This window comes from Oxyura jamaicensis, chromosome Z (assembly GCF_011077185.1).
Source record: "Oxyura jamaicensis isolate SHBP4307 breed ruddy duck chromosome Z, BPBGC_Ojam_1.0, whole genome shotgun sequence".
NCBI classification, from domain to species: Eukaryota; Metazoa; Chordata; class Aves; order Anseriformes; family Anatidae; genus Oxyura; species Oxyura jamaicensis.
Window position 1 is genome coordinate 31,196,395 of NC_048926.1, and position 18,844 is coordinate 31,215,238.

An 18,844-nucleotide genomic window follows, 5' to 3' on the forward strand; every position below is an offset into this window, starting at 1 on the left:
CACTCGTAACTTTGATCATCCGCTAAGATTTTCAGGACATACAGGGTATTTTAAAGCCAAAAGCATAAGTACATCAACAGCAAGCTGAAAAATGAAACAGTTCACATATATATACAGTGCTGCAAATTGCAAAGACAGTGAAGTTCTGTTATTTCTAGCTAACTCCAGAAAATGTAGCATCTCTTACAAAAGACATTTTATTATTTGCTTTATATTTACTTATTTAGTTTTAAGTGTGGGTTTTGTTCTTGGTGATGGTGGTGGTTTTTTGTTGTTGTTGTTGTTTGTTTTTTGCTCTGATGAGGGTAATGAGAGAAAAAGAGGGTTTTCTTGAATATTGCTTGATCTACTGAAGTTACAAAGGCCAAAGTCTTAAATAAAATGGTTTTTATCCAACACTTTGCAAAGATGGAAGAGATTCAGAGAAAGATTAAGTATACTTTAAATATAAAACTTGCTTTTCATTAACTCAAAATAATTTAGAAAAATAAAGAAATAAAGAAATTGCTGACTTGTTATGACATCAGCAAAAGAGATCTATTTTACGAAGCATATTATTAGCTCTGCTCCAATTTTTACTCTGTACCACCATAAAACACTGAAATAATGAAAATTACTTCTATCACCTTTAAAGGATTACTAAGGTTCATCTAAAATTACCTCAATTCCATTAGTATTTACCTATAATCCATCAGAGGAAACCATTAGCTGTTTCACCTTCAGTATACTTAGTAACATTGAAAGATTCCCAAAGAATAGTACTTCATAGTAAGATACATACAATCACCAGCATATAACGTACTCATAGAGGAACAACAAAAAACTGTCACCATGATTATTGCATACAATTGTTCTTCCTCTGCAAGACTATAGATACTATTATCTTATCTATTCTAAAATACATCAGGTATCTAAACATGATAGTACGTTTTTAAAGTATGTAATTGTGTTGGTATGCTCACTTCCAGGACCAGATCAATCTTTCTATTGTTCATTTTTCTGTGTCAAGCCATATCATATCTCCTTAGGAAGTATATATATAAGAGGAAGCGCTACATATTTGTAAAATTGACAATAGGATCCCATTGATTTAATGCATCTTTGCTGCTGTCACTAAGCATCTTCCATTTTTTTTTCACATTACATAAACAGAAGGGCATTGGCTGTTCTTTTTCCACTGCCATCTCCTGATATTGTCTAACCAGCTACTCGGCATGTTTTTCTCTGTGAACACTCTACCTCATAAGTCTTTTTTGACTCATTCCATCTTCAGTCTTCCTTATCTGAATTTGTTACTGACCACATCTTATTTAATCTAACGATAATGGCTGCATTTTTCAATCTTTTTAATGTCTTAAAGTCATTCATTTAACAATCTCACCTGCCTCAAAATCCTCAGTCAGTAACGAAAAAGGGGAACATCTTTCTAAAAGATAACGATAAAAATCCACCAGGGAGATGGCAAGTTGAATACCCAACAATTTTTAATGACTCACTCATTTTCTTCCCCATTTCCAGTACATGGAAACTTTATACATGGGAACTTTATAGACCAACAAGAACCACTACAGGCAGAGCAATACACTTACTGATTATATTATGCTTCATTTTTTCTTGATGAATATTGTTTGTCCTTTATAATCCCTGCTCTTTAGTCCTATTTCTGCTAAGTCTCCACAGCATCCTTTTCCCCAAAATATAAGTAACTTCTAGTCAGCTCTCTTCCCTTCATTTATTTATTTATTTACTTATTTTTCACCTGGGACCAGTAGAGAAGACCTGAGATTGTTTTTTATTAAAAACAAAATAAAACAAACAAACCCCTTCATAATAAATTTATTTGCAATAATTTAAGTGCAATATTAGTTCTTTAAAATTCTGTATAATTCTGGAATAACTGAGATTTAGTATGTCATGCTGCTGCAGCTGGAAAATTATCCATTGACAGGTTATCCATTCTTCAGGAGGATACGTCTTTCAAAATAAAACTGTATTTTTAATCCCTCTTAACTATCTTGAATTAATGAAGAAAAGCAAGGGTTGTCTAAGAACCAACTAGAAGCAGAAGGACAATCTTTAGCCATATGTTTCCAACCAGAGTTTACTACATACTTTGCTGCATAACAAACTGTTATATATTGTTAGTCCAAATTCTACTACAGAGTATTGTGTTCTGTATTGTTATGAGGAATAAAGCCCTAGTCCACCACTACAGGTTCAGGTTTTATTAGGAGAATAGCAAGAATGAACATCTTTCTGAAGATAAATGTCACAATTTATTATTTTTTATGCCATAATGTCATAATTTTTAATTTATAACATTAATGACAATGTCATTCACTCACTCACTTTATATTCTCATTTGATGGTACTTCTGGAAGTTCCACAGTTATCATGCCATCTAAGTTGGTCTTTCCGATGAAGACTGGCTTGGTACGAAGCACGTCTGGTGCAGTCTTTGCTGTCACTCTGTGTTGAAGACCTCCAGCACTATTCCCTCTGTTTGTCAGCACAAATGAATACGATGTCTCTGGCTTCAAATTAGTGATCAGCTTTTGAGTAGCACGTCCATCAACCTCCACCACCATTTTGCCGTCATCATAAAGGATCTAAGTTATATAGAAATCAAATGTGTTTTTTGTTAGCAGGGAAGACAACTGATATTGTCATACTGAATTCAGGAATGAGTCTAGCTATAAATTTAAAATGAAAGTTTTGGGCATTTTAGGCTGTAAGATACTACTAAATTCACTACTACAATTAAACTGCTTGTTATGGGCAGAAAAAAAAAAAAAAAAAAAAACACTCTATATTAATTCAAAGCAGAGCAAGCACTACTAAAATCCAATTTCACTTACTCAAATTCAGTAGCTTTTCTTGAAACCAGAATTTATATCAAGGCAAATTTGTTCTTAAAGTTACCTTGATTTATTCCATTCATACTCGATATTCAGAAAGGTTTTTGCAATATTTATTTTATTAAATATTTCTTTTTCCTTGCCACTGCCAGAGATGAAAAAAGTGATGAAGAGTCACACAGAAGTAATGACAGGTCAGACTGCAATTTACATTGAGTCTCTTTATCTCGCTAATCCTGTAGCTAGTGGAACAGAAGAGTTATACTCCAAAAGTCTGTTATTGCAAATGTGAGGAGATGAAGAACAAGGCACACAGTTAATAGTTACTACAGAAAAGAGTAACAATAAAAATAAAATTATTGTTTTCACTATCTAGTCTAAATATAGTAGCAATGAACTTCAAATTAGCAATGTGTTCATACCACAAATAACAACCACTATCAGACTGACTTGGAAATACTGCCATGACAACAGGAATTGCCAAAGGACTGAATTTAATAGCTTACGTTCTTAAAAACAGCAATACCAAAAAAGTTACATGTTCAGTAAGCTACTTAGTCAGTTGAATGTCATCCCCTAGTTTCTCTCTAACAAACAGAAGGCAACTTACTTTGAAAGGCAAGGCTGAATTGTAGTTTTCTGGAATCTCCCAAGACAACAAAACGGCAGTCTTCATTACTGCTTTAACATGAAAATTTTTTGCAAACACTGCTGGAAAAAAGGAAATGTATATAGACAACATCATGTAGTATAGATTTCCCATGGGTACCTGGGATTTTTAGCTTTCCATTTAGGCCAAAGAAACAACATTAATTAAATTCTCCTACCTGTTTGCTCATGCTTAAATACAATGTTCTAACTCGTTCTTATCTAGTGACAACCCAACATATAACTTCTCCTTACCTGAACAAATTGTGAAGATGTTAGCCAGAACTTTCTTGGCAAGGGACAACTGAATTCTAAGGCATCCAAAACATATTAAGATTTACATACTTTACCTTTTGTGTTTGTTGAACCTATTTTTATGAATGGGCCAGTCAGTTTTATTTACAGCTTCAAAAACACTGATATCCAAAGACCGATACTCCTTTAAAGGTCAACGCCATAAGCAGACAAATCCTACCTTGATCCACAGGTAGTGTCCTGAACTGGACACTTGGACTATATGGACCAGGCCCTTTGCTTGTGTGGGCACGTACTTTAACATCATATGTGGTATCTGGTTTTAAGCCAGAAAGTGTCATAGAGGTATCGGCAGGAACAACAGGGAGTTCAACTGGCTGGTAAGCGACATTGATATCTTTGTACAAGATGGTGTATTTGGTGATAATGCCATTTCTCTCTGCCAAGAGTGGCATCTGCCAAGTTAATTGAACTGACGTAGAAGTAGAGCTTTCTGAGTGGAGATTTTGGGGAAATCCACTGGGTACCTCTTCAGGAACAGATATCTCTTTAACCATCTCCTCCCCAAAGCCCACTTTATTTCTAGCTGAGAGCCTGAAGACATAGGAAGCTCCTTTATGAATGTCTGTGGCTGTGAAGTGATCTTCCTTGTCTGAGAACTCCATGGTTGTAAATGTATCCACATCCTTGCGACCAAACTTCAGGCGGTAACCCTGTAGCGGCCCAAAGGTGTCCACAGGAGGGTGCCACTGAATTAGAGCTGTGTTCATCTGTGTGTGGCTAATCACAAGCCGAGGTTTGCCTGGAACTGTAGCACAATGTTATTTAAAGATGATAAATACAAACAGAATTGCACATAAAATTCTTGAGTCTAGTTTTAAAAGGAATATAGATATTTTTTTCTTCCCTCACTCTTTGTTCCACAGATCACTACCTTGTGGAAGAAATAATGTCTACTACTGAGTTATACCGTGTAGTGAACTATGATAGTAAAGGCATCTATTGTCCATTGTATTCTTCCCTTACCATTCTAAACACCATTCCTTCCCTTACTGAGAACATTCAGAGGCACAGGAACACCAGTCAAGAAGTAAAACTTCAAACATACATCTTATGAGTAGTTCTGTCTGACTTACAAATCTTTGCTTGAAAAATAGAGTACTGTCAAAAGTATTCATTAAATTAATCCAAGGTACATTTCTGCTGTTCCTGTAAATTGAAAAATAATTAATAACAATAACAGTAATAACCGTGATAAAAATAACTGAGAAATTATGAGTTTGTAAATCTGTTTAACATAATTATTGCCATTGAAAATTAAAAATATTGAAGAAGGAAAGGCCAACCTTGTCATCAGTGACTACCACAGATATAATAGCACCCTGCCATAAGATTTTCAGTATATAAATGACCTTCAGAATGGGATGTTTCAGATTGGAGTGGTAGCAAGGTCTTGAATTTAATTTCATGATTGTACCTGTTTTTTATGTATCTTTTTTTTGTTTGTTTTCATTTATTCACATTTTTTTACATACTTATATATTTAATTTCTATATTCATGAAATAATTATTTAATTGTAATAGAAACAGATAATTTTAAAATATACTGGTAATTAAGAATATCCATAACAGTATTCAGATATTTGGTGTTCATTATGTGCCAATACCTGACAGGTCAAGAAACTAGACTGGTTTTGGGAGTAGTAGTGCTATGATAACAGTCTTCCACACAGACTAATTAGTTCCATGCACATTCAAAGCCTTCCCAAGTGAATGTAATTGCTCTACTGTGAGCTCTGATTCCTATATTTAAACACTTCAGTGGGTTTTATTACTTATCTTCAGTTCTCAGGCACCCAACAAATCAGATTCTTATTTTCAGAACTCCTGACTACCATTCCAAAATGAATTAGGAATAAGGAGAGAGGAATGGTATAGCTTGAGGAAAATTCTGCATTTAATAAGCTCTTTTCTTGTTATATCTGTTATAAGTCCTGATACTACATCTAATTGTGTATGAATTGTAGCTAGTTTTTATATAATTTTTCCAATTATCCTTCCTTTTAAATATTCTTCTTAGTTTACCTGCAAATATATTCCTAGAAATTATGTATGCTTTTTCCTACACTTGTTGTTACATAGAGAATATCTTTCTGACTTTTCCTTGTTGATTATTATGAGGCTTTATAGAACAACAAAAAGGCTCTGAAGGCCTTTTGCAGGCCATATATGTCTCTGCAATTCTCTCTCATATACTACTGAAGATAATGAAGCATATGAAAGAGAAAAAGAGTCATCACAAATAGAATAACAACTCCTTCTGCTTTCTAGAAGAGAGACTGGTGGAAGATGTCACTAAATTAATTATGTGATTTTTTTTTCTTTTTCCGGTGGAAGTTAGTGCTACTTTTTTTAACCATGTTGGTAAATACAAAGAAAAAATAACAGTTACTTACTCTATCAGAAGAACTGATAGAGCTCACTTTTCCATTAAAGCTACCCTGTGATTAAAATGGTAAATAACTATGTTCACCTTTTTTTTTTTTTTTTTTTTTAATATGAAACATATATGATTCTGCAGTAGGTGAATTTCCTTTTTGTTAGCATGGAACTGATACATGGGACTCTGGGGAGGACAAGGGCCTGTTGGAGTGAGTCCAGAGGACTCTCCTATGAAGAAAGGCTGAGAGAGCCTTCTTGGTTCTTGTAGCTAAGCTGTAGCCCCTTGTAGCTAAGGAGGCCTACAAGAAAGCTTGGGAGGAACTTTTTGAAACCAGATGATTGTTAAGGTCCCTTCAAACAAACCATTCTATGGTTCTATGATAGAGAAACAAAATGTTTTCCTCTCTTTGTTTATGTCTTGATAGCTTTCAGTTTCCACTTTTTTTTTTTTTTTTTTTTTAGTATCGTCATTTGTGAATATTGCGGGACAAACAGTAGGGTTCTGCACAGTCCTAAATATAAAAGTGGCATGAAATAGCTCTCTAGAAATTTATTCCAATAACAATACTTGTATTTGTCAAGAATGCAAATGAAATTAATTTTGCATGAAAAATACATTTTCTAATCTATTGAAGTCCACCTTCCTAACTACATAGCAAGATGTTTCTCAAATCACAGTCATGTCCTTCTGTGTCAGTCAGTTGTCATGATATTGTTAGAAGAAGCACATGCAAGCTGCCTTTGTCAAAGTACACAAAGTAACTTGTTTCTGTTAGTTGCCAAGAAATGCACCAGCTGTCTTCATGACAATTTGTTCCTCTTAGACATAAAAAAAAAATTAAAAAAAATCAGGTATGAGTCTTTTTGAAACATTTGCCTTTTTATACAAGATTTATAGTTTTGCATGGGTAAAATTTAGACTGAATTTTATATTTCAAGAGTTTTGTCCAGTACAGAGGAAAATTTAAATTTCAAATAAGAGATAAGCTGCTGTGTTATGAGACTCAGAAATTACAGGTCTTATCCAATTTGAGAAAAATTGCATTACATTATTGAAATGTAAGTCTTAATTTTGTCAATATCTTGTTAATCATATATTATCAGCCTTTAACTAATTGTAAGCATTATCACTAATTATCACTAATTTAAAATTTTCAAGTACTTTGAGTTAAAAAGTCTTCAGTAACCAGGAACATTTTTTCTTTCATTTCAATTCTAAAACCAGGAAAGAAAACTGAGTAAAGTATGAAAACACACCTTGGAATGAAGATGTTAATAACACTGTGTGACTTCACTAATAATTGCAGTTACTGTCCTGCAGGCACATTTACCTTTGGTGATTTTTTTTCCTGCCTAATAATGTAAATGATGCTTTTATATAACTAACAAGATAAAACTGAATAGTTATCATCTGAATAACTGCTTTTAAGTCATTGCTCATGAATAGTAAGCTTGTCCAGTAAACATTCAGATCTTTACTCACCTTTAAAATATGCTATATTTTACAGATATAATCTCACTCATTTTCATACAGCTGCACCTGATTTATACCTTTAAAATTTAGACTTGAATGTCAGATCCATCATTAGTTTTATTTTAGTATTTAAATAGCTCTTTTTCAGGGGAAAATAAATCAAATGGAAACTCTGAGAGAATGGGAGGGTGTAGAGAATAGGAGGGTGTACCTCAAACCTACAAGTTCTTGGTATTATTGCATTCATCATTCCTTCATCTGCCTGATGAATTCTCCAAAGAACAGTGAGCTGGAAATTCTTGATACTGACTGTATTTAATGTTTCCTTTTTCAAATACCTGCATATGAATTTTCCTTACAAAACGAGCTCAATGATGGCAAGATTGCAGAAAGGCAAATAGGTTTTCATATATACCAGAAGATAGGAAGGAGCAAAATGGTAACTAGCTGTTATCTAGGGACCAGGAGAAAGAGTTACTTGTCTACAAAGTGGTGAAGTAAATGGCAAGGACAGTGTGATAGATCTGAATTTACATGCGTGTCTCTTATTCTCCATTGCTCTTCAGCCACTCAGGATTTTATGGGACACAAGATTTGTTTAATTTTCTAAAAAAGCATCAGAGATCTTGGAAAAATAATTCATGAGTAATAATAATGACTAAATGTATAGAGATTTCAAGTTTTGCAAGCAGGTTTGCATAGCCTATGCTTGTATCTAGGAACTAACTCTCATGGTCAATATAACTGTGTTTATTCAAACTGGAAACTGAACTTTAAAAAGAATAATGCATCAAAATGTATAATGTTTTCCTAAATCAAGTTTAGATGCAATTAAGAAGTATACATCACATTTTTTTCCAGACCAGGAGAATTCAGGAAAGAAGAGGTTGGAGAGGGTGACTCAGTACATGTCAAGTGTCAGATCTGAGATGCAACTATATGGTTTATCTAGCCACCAAGATGGAGATTTAGCAAAGGCAGCTGATGAGACTAAATATAGTTTTTCTCAAATTAGTGCTAGATGTGCTCTTCGTTCAGTTCTACAAATTAAGTCAATCAGTATAAATACCAAATGCAACCTGAACACAGTTTTATGGTGTACTTTGCTCCAGTTTATGCCTCAGATTGCCTCTGTCTTCAGCATTTTATAGGCTGACTTTCCTTTCTTGTTTTCTAATTCTGTATTAATAATTACATTCTTCTGAGGTAAGTTGTTATTGGCATACAGGTTCTTTCCATGTTCTTACTGAGAGGCAGCAGCGTTGCTTTTCTTACACAGCTTAGGAAAGCCCTCCACAAATTTTTCAAATATCTTTCTCAGCAGTGAATCTCTCATTTTTCCTCTCCAGGAAGACACCAATCAAAATGGAAGAGCTACTAGAAAGTATAAATGTCATTTTCTGACTATTTCTAGAACTGAGGGAGGTAGAAAGGGGGAGAGTGATTATGTTTTTGTCTAAATAAATGAAGGGCCGAATACTGAAACAGAAAAAACTTTGTTCTATAAACATTTTCCACACTAGAGAAGACTTCCAAACAGCAGTAGCAAAAAGCTAGAACAAGCATAAGGATTTGTTCAGAGATTATATGAGGATTACCTGCACCCGTAGTAGATACAAGTTTGGGCTTGCTGCGTGCTCCATCACCTTTTGTTGTGTAGGCTGTCACAGTGAAGGAGTATGTCGTTTCAGGCTGAAGACCAGAAATTATCATTTCCTAAGAAGAAATAAAACAAGATTATTATTATTACTATTATTTATTATTATGTATTATTATTAATTAAGGAGAGCACAGTATCTTTAAGATAACATCTGTATAGTACATGCAGTGCACACGCTTTTGTGCTACTGGAAGTGCTAGCAAGCATTTGAGAACACCAACAGACTGTTTTGTGGGAAATACTTAATAATGCAGTATTTCACTCACTTAAGCAATAAAAGACAGCACACTTCTAAACAGAATGCCTTGGATAGATTAAGGGATAAGGCCAAAGACTTAGTGATGTGAACAGTGAATAAGCCTTTCTGAAATACCTCGCTTGAGGAATCTTACTGATACTGTGAAATGCATGCATGTGTAGAAATGAAATATATTTTAACTTAGTATTTACAGGTCATCACTGACATAGTTATAAAAGGCCTACATATAAGCATGTTGCAGTTGTATCCAAACTTTTTTATGTCGTTATGGTTCAGCTGAACAAGAAAGCTTCTTCCTTTCATAACACATTATTTGCAACCTGTGTTACTCGTTGGAATTTGCATCTAAACATCTAAAAGAACTTGAGAAACAGATCAGTTTTAAAGTCTAGAACTACCTAAAATATCATTAAAAATATGGTCGGAGAATAAATCTGCCAGCTGACAGCAGCTAGAAAACAAGTAACTTTTCAGCTAGCACATGCACACACACAGACACACACACATATACACACAGAAGACGGCAAAAGGTCAGCCAACTCAAATGAAGTAATCTTACATCATATTATAAGGGCAGGCAGAAGAAGTTAAGCTTTGACACTCACAAAATAATTAAATTTTATATGTAAATATAAATGAACAGTACTTAGAGGCAACTAATTGGCCCAGATTTCCTGACTCATCTGTTTCCAGTTTTTAACCACTGGACTACTGTACCAATCCATTCAATGCCTGAATGAATTTACACTAAATTCCACTGCTGCCAGAGAGACAGTATATTTATGTGTCCTCTATAAAACTTAATATAGAGATTATGGGTCAGACTATATACAGTACATGAATTTTCCAGATATTGGGTATGAGCTCAGTACAGATTTGATTAAAACTTGACATTGTATTTGCAGTCCCCTATTAGCAATGTAGAAATAACAAGGCAATGACCAGAGGAACTGGGCAAAAATCACTCTAACAAAAGAAAAACACTCTAACAAAAAAGAAAAAGTCCAGGAAATCATCAAACAGCGAATAACAAAACAAAACTAATAAAAAAGCAAACAAACAAGCAAAAAAAAACTCCTTAGAATTTATTTCAGAATTGAATTGAACCTAAAGGCCAGAATCAGTAAGACAAATTTTTCTTCTTTCAGAAGGACCCTTCACCAGATATTAGCAGAATAAAACTGCAAAAGGCAAAAACAAAAACAAAACAAACAAAATGAAAACAAACAAACAAACAAACATCCCTTTAAACAGTGATGAAGCTATCAGCCTAATCCAAAACAAGCAGTACTTCATGGTGTAACACAGATGTGACTGCATGTAGTGTTGTCTTTTAGAAGTTTAACATGGATACAGCAAACACATACTATTTAGGCATAAACAATGACATATGACATTCCTGATAAAATATAACATGGATTTATTGAGTTACCAAAAAGGAAGCACAACTGAGTTCAACCTTCATCTACACAAAAAAAAAATCACTCAGAATGAATATAGTAAAACGTTTGATTATTGCTATGCAATTACAAACTTTTTTTTTTTTTTTTAATTTATTCTTCTTATTTTTCTAACACTTTCTTTTAAGGAGAAAATGTGAGTCAAAGTTAGTAACAGCCATAAAAATAAGAAAACACAAACCATTTCTGAAATTTCAGCACCATGCTAAACCCCAGAACAAACAAGCAATAACAAGCCCCACTGTCCCTTGGGCATGAAGGGGGACAGAAGTGCCATACAGGAACAAAAAAAAAAAAAAAAAACTGTTGATGTTAGTACATGCATCTCTGCACATAACAAAAGAAAAAAAAATCAGAAAAATAAAGGGAGGCTACAAGCAAACATGAAAAACAAAAACAAAAAAAATACAAAACCAAAAAAAAAAACATACACTTTCTGGCCAGTCAAAAACTACTCACATGTTCAGTAGTATCATCATATTCCCACTGATTGAGAATAAAGAATGTTGGAAAGAAAAAACAAAAGAAATGAAGAGAATTTGTAGCCTGTTTGAAATAATCTTTTCTTCTTAATAGTAAAATAAGAAATGTCTGGAAAAATCATGTAGAATTTTAATTAATTGTGTAGAATTATGTAGAATATGGTTAATGTAATCAGGCCAGGCATTTTTAATCCCACTTCTGGTCCCCTCAAAAAACAGGTACTTTTCTTTCCTTGAAAAATGAAAGAATTAATGAGTCTTCTTGTACCATATAGTAATACTTCATGATAGACTTCATCAGTAAAAGCCACTGGTCTACCTAGTATACTTAGTCACTAGTTTATATGCTTGACTTTCCCAAATTAATTCAGGGGCTTACTAATAGCAGGATGACGTGATTTTTTAGTCTTGAAATCTAACCATACCAAAGTCTTTTACTGTCAAAGACTTTACTCCCTGCACAAGCCTTGAACATAACAGTAAGTGAAGGAAGATGGAGTGGTGTGAGGAGAAGGAGGTGACTATCTAAAGTAACTCAAAGGCAAAAATACAGTTCAAAGACAAACTTGGATAAAGGGAAATATGACTTTTGCCTTTATGATATTTGTTTCAATATCACATCTAGTCTCCCCTTTCTGACCTTCTAGGGTTTAAAATGATTTTATACTACTACCCCACATGGCTGAAGCTGAAAATATGAGCAACCAAAAATGAAGTATAGAATAATCTCTTTTTCCATTTCCTCTTCCTTTTCCTTCCCACCCACATACCCTTTTCCGTCTTTCTTTTCACTGAATTTAAGCTGTAAAAACACTATGTTTAGGAAAATAGATAACTACATATATATTGGTAGACAGGGAGACAAAAGAATAACAAGGACCATCAGGAACTGATACAATACTTTGAGAACTGTCAAATGGAGTGCATAAGGGATCTGTTCTCAAAAACTTATCTACAGAGCTGAAGTTTAGAACTAAGCCTAGAAAAAAGAAGGAAGAAAAAAAAATCACACAAAATGTTTAAGAGTATAGGATTTGTCTCTTTAACTTTATCCTAAGTTGATCATTTCCCATCATCCGAGTCATCAATCAAGAGCTAGCTGTGAGAGGCATGCACATGAAAATAATTTCAACATAGGCTCATTCCTCCAGCACCAGGAGCTTTGGGAATCTTCAGTTTTATGGAGTGCTGGTGTATCCCAATCAGAAAAGTACTATATTTAGAAGCTTTTAAAACTTGATGTGATCGGGCTTGTGTTTTCATCATGTCTCATAATTTATATGACAGATGGGCCATTTTGTACTATAGGTAACCCCAAACCTATTTAAACTAAGTTCCAAATTTTATTGCACAGTTAATGATATAAATAATGACAAGTATTAATACCTCAGTGATTTCTAAAGTCACAAAAATAAATTAATTTCCTGTGAACTGCATGATGAGGTAGATGCGCAACGATAGAACCATTGTAATAATGGACTAACATAGGCTTCTCATTTGGCTCTGTAGTCTCTATTAAACAAATAAATATCAGGCAGTTGGATCAGACTGCACATTTTGATGCTCTGGATGTGACCTGGCTTAGGTACTTATGATGTTTTACAACTTCAGAGAACAGGTGTACGATGCAGTCTCCAGGTTTATGGGAGCCAGAAGAATGACACCGTTTAAGATTTCAGTGCACACCTCTACAGAAAAGGGTGTCTAGGTTTCCTCCAAGAACCTATAAATGCAAGTATTCTGAAAAGTTTTTCAATAGAGATTAAACAAACAAACAAACAAACAAACAAAAAAACTGGTAGGATGAAAAATGGAAAAACAAATATAAATAAAAATACAGTTTTAGATAGCTTTTTAGTAAATGAAGGGTTCTCACTGTGATTATAAAATAACATAAAATGCTCTAATTACCTGTGCATCAGCCAGCATGATGTCTTTCAGCATAGGCTGACCCTTTGGTTCTCCATTTTCCATTCTTACATAGTGGACCTGGTATCCTCTGATCTGTCCATGTTGTTTATTGGGTACAGGTGAACGCCATGACACTTTAACAGCAGTAGAGTTGACAGCCTCTACCTCGACTTTGCGAGGAGGACCACTAGGAACTGGAACAACATCATTGGATAAAACAGAATTACAGGCACCTGTCCCAACCATGTCTTTTGCCTTTTTTTTTTTTTTTTTTTTTTTAAAGGGCAGACTCACTACATTTTCTCTGACACAGTTCAACAAATGAAAACGCCCAACCAATCTGTTCTACCTTTCAGTGAAAAGATCAAAAAACATGACTGATGCAAAAATGGAAGAAAAAATAGTATTAGAGAAATAGAAAAACATGTAAAAATGTACAAAAGCCAAGGAAGATGCTTTGAGAGTCAAAGCATTACAGTACAAAGAGGCATTGCAATAATTGAAATAATAATAATAACAATAATAATAAAAAACACAGAAGATTTCCAAAAAAAGTTTCCTTATTTTTGTATGATAAGTTGTTTGTTTCTTTCTTTCTTTCTTTATTTCTTTTCAGTAGTATAAAAAGGAGGTTGATAATAAGGCTGTCTTCTGTCACTTACAAGCATGGAAGAAAATAAAATGTGTGGAGCATCAGCTTTCCAAGATTAAAAAAAAAAAAAAAAGGAAAAAAAAAAAAACAACAACAGCAACAGCAAAATAAATAAAAAAGTACAACACAGAACAAGAAAGCACTGTAAAAAATACCTGAGGAAAACCTCTTGTGTTTAAAAATAACAACTCTAAAATCAAGGAAAAGGCAGAAGGTTTTCTCCCTGAAAGTTATTTTTATGTTTAAGAAGGAGAAAGAAGAATGTGTGTGGGCTTAAAGGGGCAGCAGATGCAGTTCATTGACAAAAAAAAAAAAAAAAAAAAAAAGTATTTTCTATTAAATATATATATATATATACCAGATATATAAAAAAATTCAGAAAAAAAAAAAGAAAAAAATAAAAGAAAAAAAAATCTGTTAGCCTACATAAAAGACAGAAGATCGACAGAGAATCATAGAGGTGCAAACTGATGTAGTGGAGGCAACATACCATCTTCATCTGTCCGAATCAATACTGCTAAGCTCTCTGGGCCAGGTCCAACATCAGTGTGGGCAGTCACAGAGATCCGGTACTCAGTCCATTTTTCCAGCTGTTCCAAAAGGTATTGGGTACTGTCCGAGGAAATTCCCAAAATTTCATGGGGTTTGACATCTTCTCCATCAATCCCAATGTACTTGATGGAGTATTTTGTGATAATGCCGTTCTGTTTTTCCACTGGTGGAGGTTTCCAACTTACCAAAATACTAGTGGAGCTGGGGCTTGTGCAACTAATGTCTTGAGGAGGAGCTGATGGCTCTAATTTCAGTAGTGGGTTAAAGGAGGATTTGAGTGAAAGGATAGGAGTGGTTGAAAAAAATGAACAAAAGAAAAAAAATAAAAATAAATAAAAGACAACAAAATGAAAATAAAAACCAAACAAGAAAAGAAGTAGAAACTTAAAAAGCAAAACATCAGGTAGTTATATGCACCTTGGCTTATTAACATGAGGAAACTGAAAATGAATAGACAACCAAATGGTGAAAAAAAACATGTAGGGGAAATACATGAAAACAAAACCTCAAAATAATGTTACCTACCTGTAATTAAAATTCTTCTTGAAATAAAAGAAAAACGTGACACTTCTATGGCTACTGATCTATCTTTACAATCATTGCAATTAGTGCAAGTTATAATATCTTAAACGATGCATGACATGTATTTATTTAGAAATTTGGACATATGCTCTTCAAGCAGGCTTACTTTGAGAATATTTATCCTTTCACAGAAACCCCCAAACTTGCAATAATTGCTAGAAATTGCTCTAAACAGCCTCCCCACTACCATAACCAAATTCTTTTTTTTTTTTTTTTTTTGATAACTGAGTCTGCCTCACAGAAGTCAACCAAAAATAATGTTTAAATGGAAAGCATTTACTCAAATATTTATTGTAGCCAACATACCAGAAGCATGCAGTCAATAGAAAGTCTTAGTCAAAGATTTACCTACCAGGAAAAAGTGACAGGGTTGTTGACTCTGACTTTAACTTGTACTTACCCTAGATCAGCTGTCAAGTTTTATTTTTTTAACTCCTCTTGGACACACCTTCACTAGCAAAGAATTAAATCCTACCAGTAATGTAGATTATTCTATAGGAAAAACAAATATCTACCCCAAACATTGTGTCAAGAAAGCATGTGTTCATACTACAAATTAAATTCACAAGCTGAAGTAATCAGAAAGGTGAAAGATCCTCACTTCACATCTTTTCACCAACATTTATCTGGAGCAGAAGTGCTCACCTTTACTGATTCATAGTTAAAGGAGTCTGTTAACATAGTTACCTTTTCGAGGCTCCACAGCATTTAAACATGTATGTCATTCCATTGCTTTCAGTGAGGCAATTCCAATACTGAAAGCTAGGTATGCATTCATATACTTAAATGTACCTTAGTGAAGTCTGTACTTAGTAACCAAGCACTAAAAATGAGCACTCTGAGCACTCAAAGCACACACACACACAAAAAAAAAAAAAAAAAAAAAAAAAAAAAGAGTAATTGTTTAAATTCACTGGCAGTTGTGGACTTCTTCCCCATTTCTGCCATTTCTCTTGTAATGAAAACATAAATTTTCAGTGCAAGGTCTTTATGTGTGTTTTATTTTTTATCTGTTTGTCTGCTATTTTCTTCCCATTCTAAAGGGTAAAAAAAATATAAATAAATGGATTTTTGGTACTTATGCTAGGCACATCGAACAAATTTAAAGCAACAGAGGCGGCCTTGGACCCTGCTGTGACGTATTGCATTTACACATGTATGTTTTGGTTCCCCACAGGTCTTCTACAGGGATCAATGGCTTATTACTCTGTATGGCACTTTGCTCTTCTGAAGAGAAAACAGGAGGGAATGTACCAGCATTTCAACTAACTAGAGGAAGTAGATGGGGGGGCTACAAAACAGAATTGAGCCTTTTTTAATTTTTATTTTTTTAAAGCTAATTCAGTTATCAAATACTCAAAACTTGTTGGTCCACTTTTACCATTGATTTGTGGAGAAAGTAAAATGTAACCATAATGTCCCTCAAGGATCCTGTATATAAAGAATTAAATCCCTGTAAAATCTTTCACTGAAACCAAGCCTGTAAAATCTTTCTCTGAAACCAAGATAAAAGAGAACAGAATATTCTGGTGAATATTGCTAATGAACTCACAGAAGCTTATTAATTTTTAATCCATGACACTATAAAAATATATATTGCTTCTATGTAACTCAGTATAATCTGTAGGCTACCTGTGTAATTAGTTTTATTAAAGTATGTAATTTTTCTTAAAATACACAATGTTTAAAACTGCTGCAAACTTTTAAGAAATAACTGGGGTCTGCTTATATACTACTGAAATTAGATTTCCATAATATCTGTATGCATAAGGCTTTTTACAGATATAATACTATATTTTTGTATTTTAGAAGGGAAAAAATGCCAATGTGCTTATAGGCAGAACATAATACCTTGGCTCCTAAATGTTTATTCTTTATGCACAATTTAGGGAATTTTCACCCAATAAGTAATAAGAACATGAGCATTTTAAGTAGCTGAAATGGCTCCAGGAGCCAATAGATACATCAAATTATTGATTAAGGTCAAAACTGGCATTGTTACTAGTCTTGTGTTACACAGTAGTCTTTTATGTTTATTCAAATAGCTTAGAAATGCTGCAGAAGCACACTTAGCTTTGGTTAAACTTAGGCTCTACAGTACTACATCTCCTATTATATTAATTATTATTAATTATATAACACTATCGATGATGATATAATCATCATTTATTACAGACTTATTACAGATGATTATTACATAATCATCATTTATTACAGACTGCACATTAAAAAGAAAATCATGCCAACTGAGAATCTGAGTTTTTGTTGTTGTTGTGTTTGTTTGTTTTAAATAAAACATTAAGAAATGGTAATTTAATGAAAAACAAACAAAAATAGAATTGCAATAAGTTTTCAAATTATACAGTAAAAAACGTTAGGAAAGCATAACTTATTCAGTAAACACAGTCATTCTGGATATCATCCTTGTATGCCTGGTTGTTTTAGTTAAGTGTTAATTTAAATATTGTGAAATAAATCCAAATGTTTGCATCATATTTGCACAGAAATGTGATGAGCTCATTGACATTGTTTCAATAAGAATCCAGTCAGAAAAAATATTTTAATGACTGAACATTTAAAAAAGCCCAGATTAAAAAAAAAAAAAAAAAAAAAAAAAAACTCTAACTCAGAGTAGTTACTATAGAAGAAGTTATAAGAAAATTTTTGATACAGTCAGAAGCATTCAAACTGGCCCACTCTGCAAACTTTTTTACTATGAGGATATGCTACTGGAGCAATCTAGTATTACAGGAAATCTTCAGAGTAAGAAGGTGGTATTTTATGGGTGGAGGACTGTTCCTCATCTATACTTACTGCACAATAAAATATTGCCCTACTATCCCTATTATAACAACAACAACAAATTATGACAGCATAGTATTGTCTCCTTAGACACTGGCTTTCTTTAAGTCTTTACAGGGTCTTTTTCAGAAGCTATGGAAAAGACACATATTAGTTGATCACAGTATTGTAAACTTTTTTTTTTTTTTTCTGTATTAAGATTCTTAAATTTTATGTTTTGTACGATTCTGTTTTCTTGTCTTGCCGTCTCTGTCAGCTGTTTAAATGAATCTCTTTGACAAATGTAACATAATAGATTATAGTTAGCAAGGAAAGACACCTACTTGACTGCATGGTTCTTGCTGAGATTTCTGCTGTTGAAGCACCCAAACCTTGTGGAGAACGTGCAGCTAGACGAAACAAGTACAAGCTGTTTGGCTTCAGGCCTTGCAGGCGGTAAGATGTGGTAGGCTCAGTGGAAACCCGTTGCTACAGGTAAGTAATGAGAGTCAGATGTCATGATTAATATTCAGTAAGAGACTCTGAATTGCATATCAACATATGCAATATGTTGTCCACAGAAGAAATGTTTTTATACTCTGTTGATAACCTATCTCACAAAATTGTAACATATAAAGTCAAGAAAAAAAAAAAAAAAAAAAAGTACTGAAACAGAACAAACCCAAAATGAATACATTACTTTTAACAAATACACATTAAAGAATGATATATTTTTTAAAGCAGACAGCTTAAAGGGTTATACTCAGAGATACTTTTTTGACTATTTGAAGAAGTAATAGGTGTGTATAAATCATAAAAGGATCTTCA

The 18,844-nt window shown here is 33.5% G+C and overlaps 1 protein-coding gene across 40 annotated transcripts in view; it reads right to left on the reverse strand.

Annotated features, from left to right (window-relative positions):
• PTPRD (protein tyrosine phosphatase receptor type D) overlaps positions 1-18,844 on the reverse strand; it is a 510,118-nt gene that overhangs the window by 118,427 nt on the left and 372,847 nt on the right. For 15 of the 40 annotated variants that reach the window (XM_035309857.1, XM_035309853.1, XM_035309846.1 and 12 more), the window contains 8 exons: positions 18,361-18,505; positions 14,592-14,897; positions 13,450-13,643; positions 11,516-11,542; positions 9,276-9,393; positions 3,982-4,569; positions 3,469-3,569; positions 2,350-2,609 (listed from right to left, as the gene is read on the reverse strand). In XM_035309857.1, coding sequence (XP_035165748.1) covers positions 2,350-2,609; positions 3,469-3,569; positions 3,982-4,569; positions 9,276-9,393; positions 11,516-11,542; positions 13,450-13,643; positions 14,592-14,897; positions 18,361-18,505 — 1,739 coding nt within the window. The remainder of the gene's footprint in view (positions 1-2,349; positions 2,610-3,468; positions 3,570-3,981; positions 4,570-9,275; positions 9,394-11,515; positions 11,543-13,449; positions 13,644-14,591; positions 14,898-18,360; positions 18,506-18,844) is intronic. The other 25 variants (XM_035309855.1, XM_035309865.1, XM_035309861.1 and 22 more) reach the window with 7 other exon arrangements.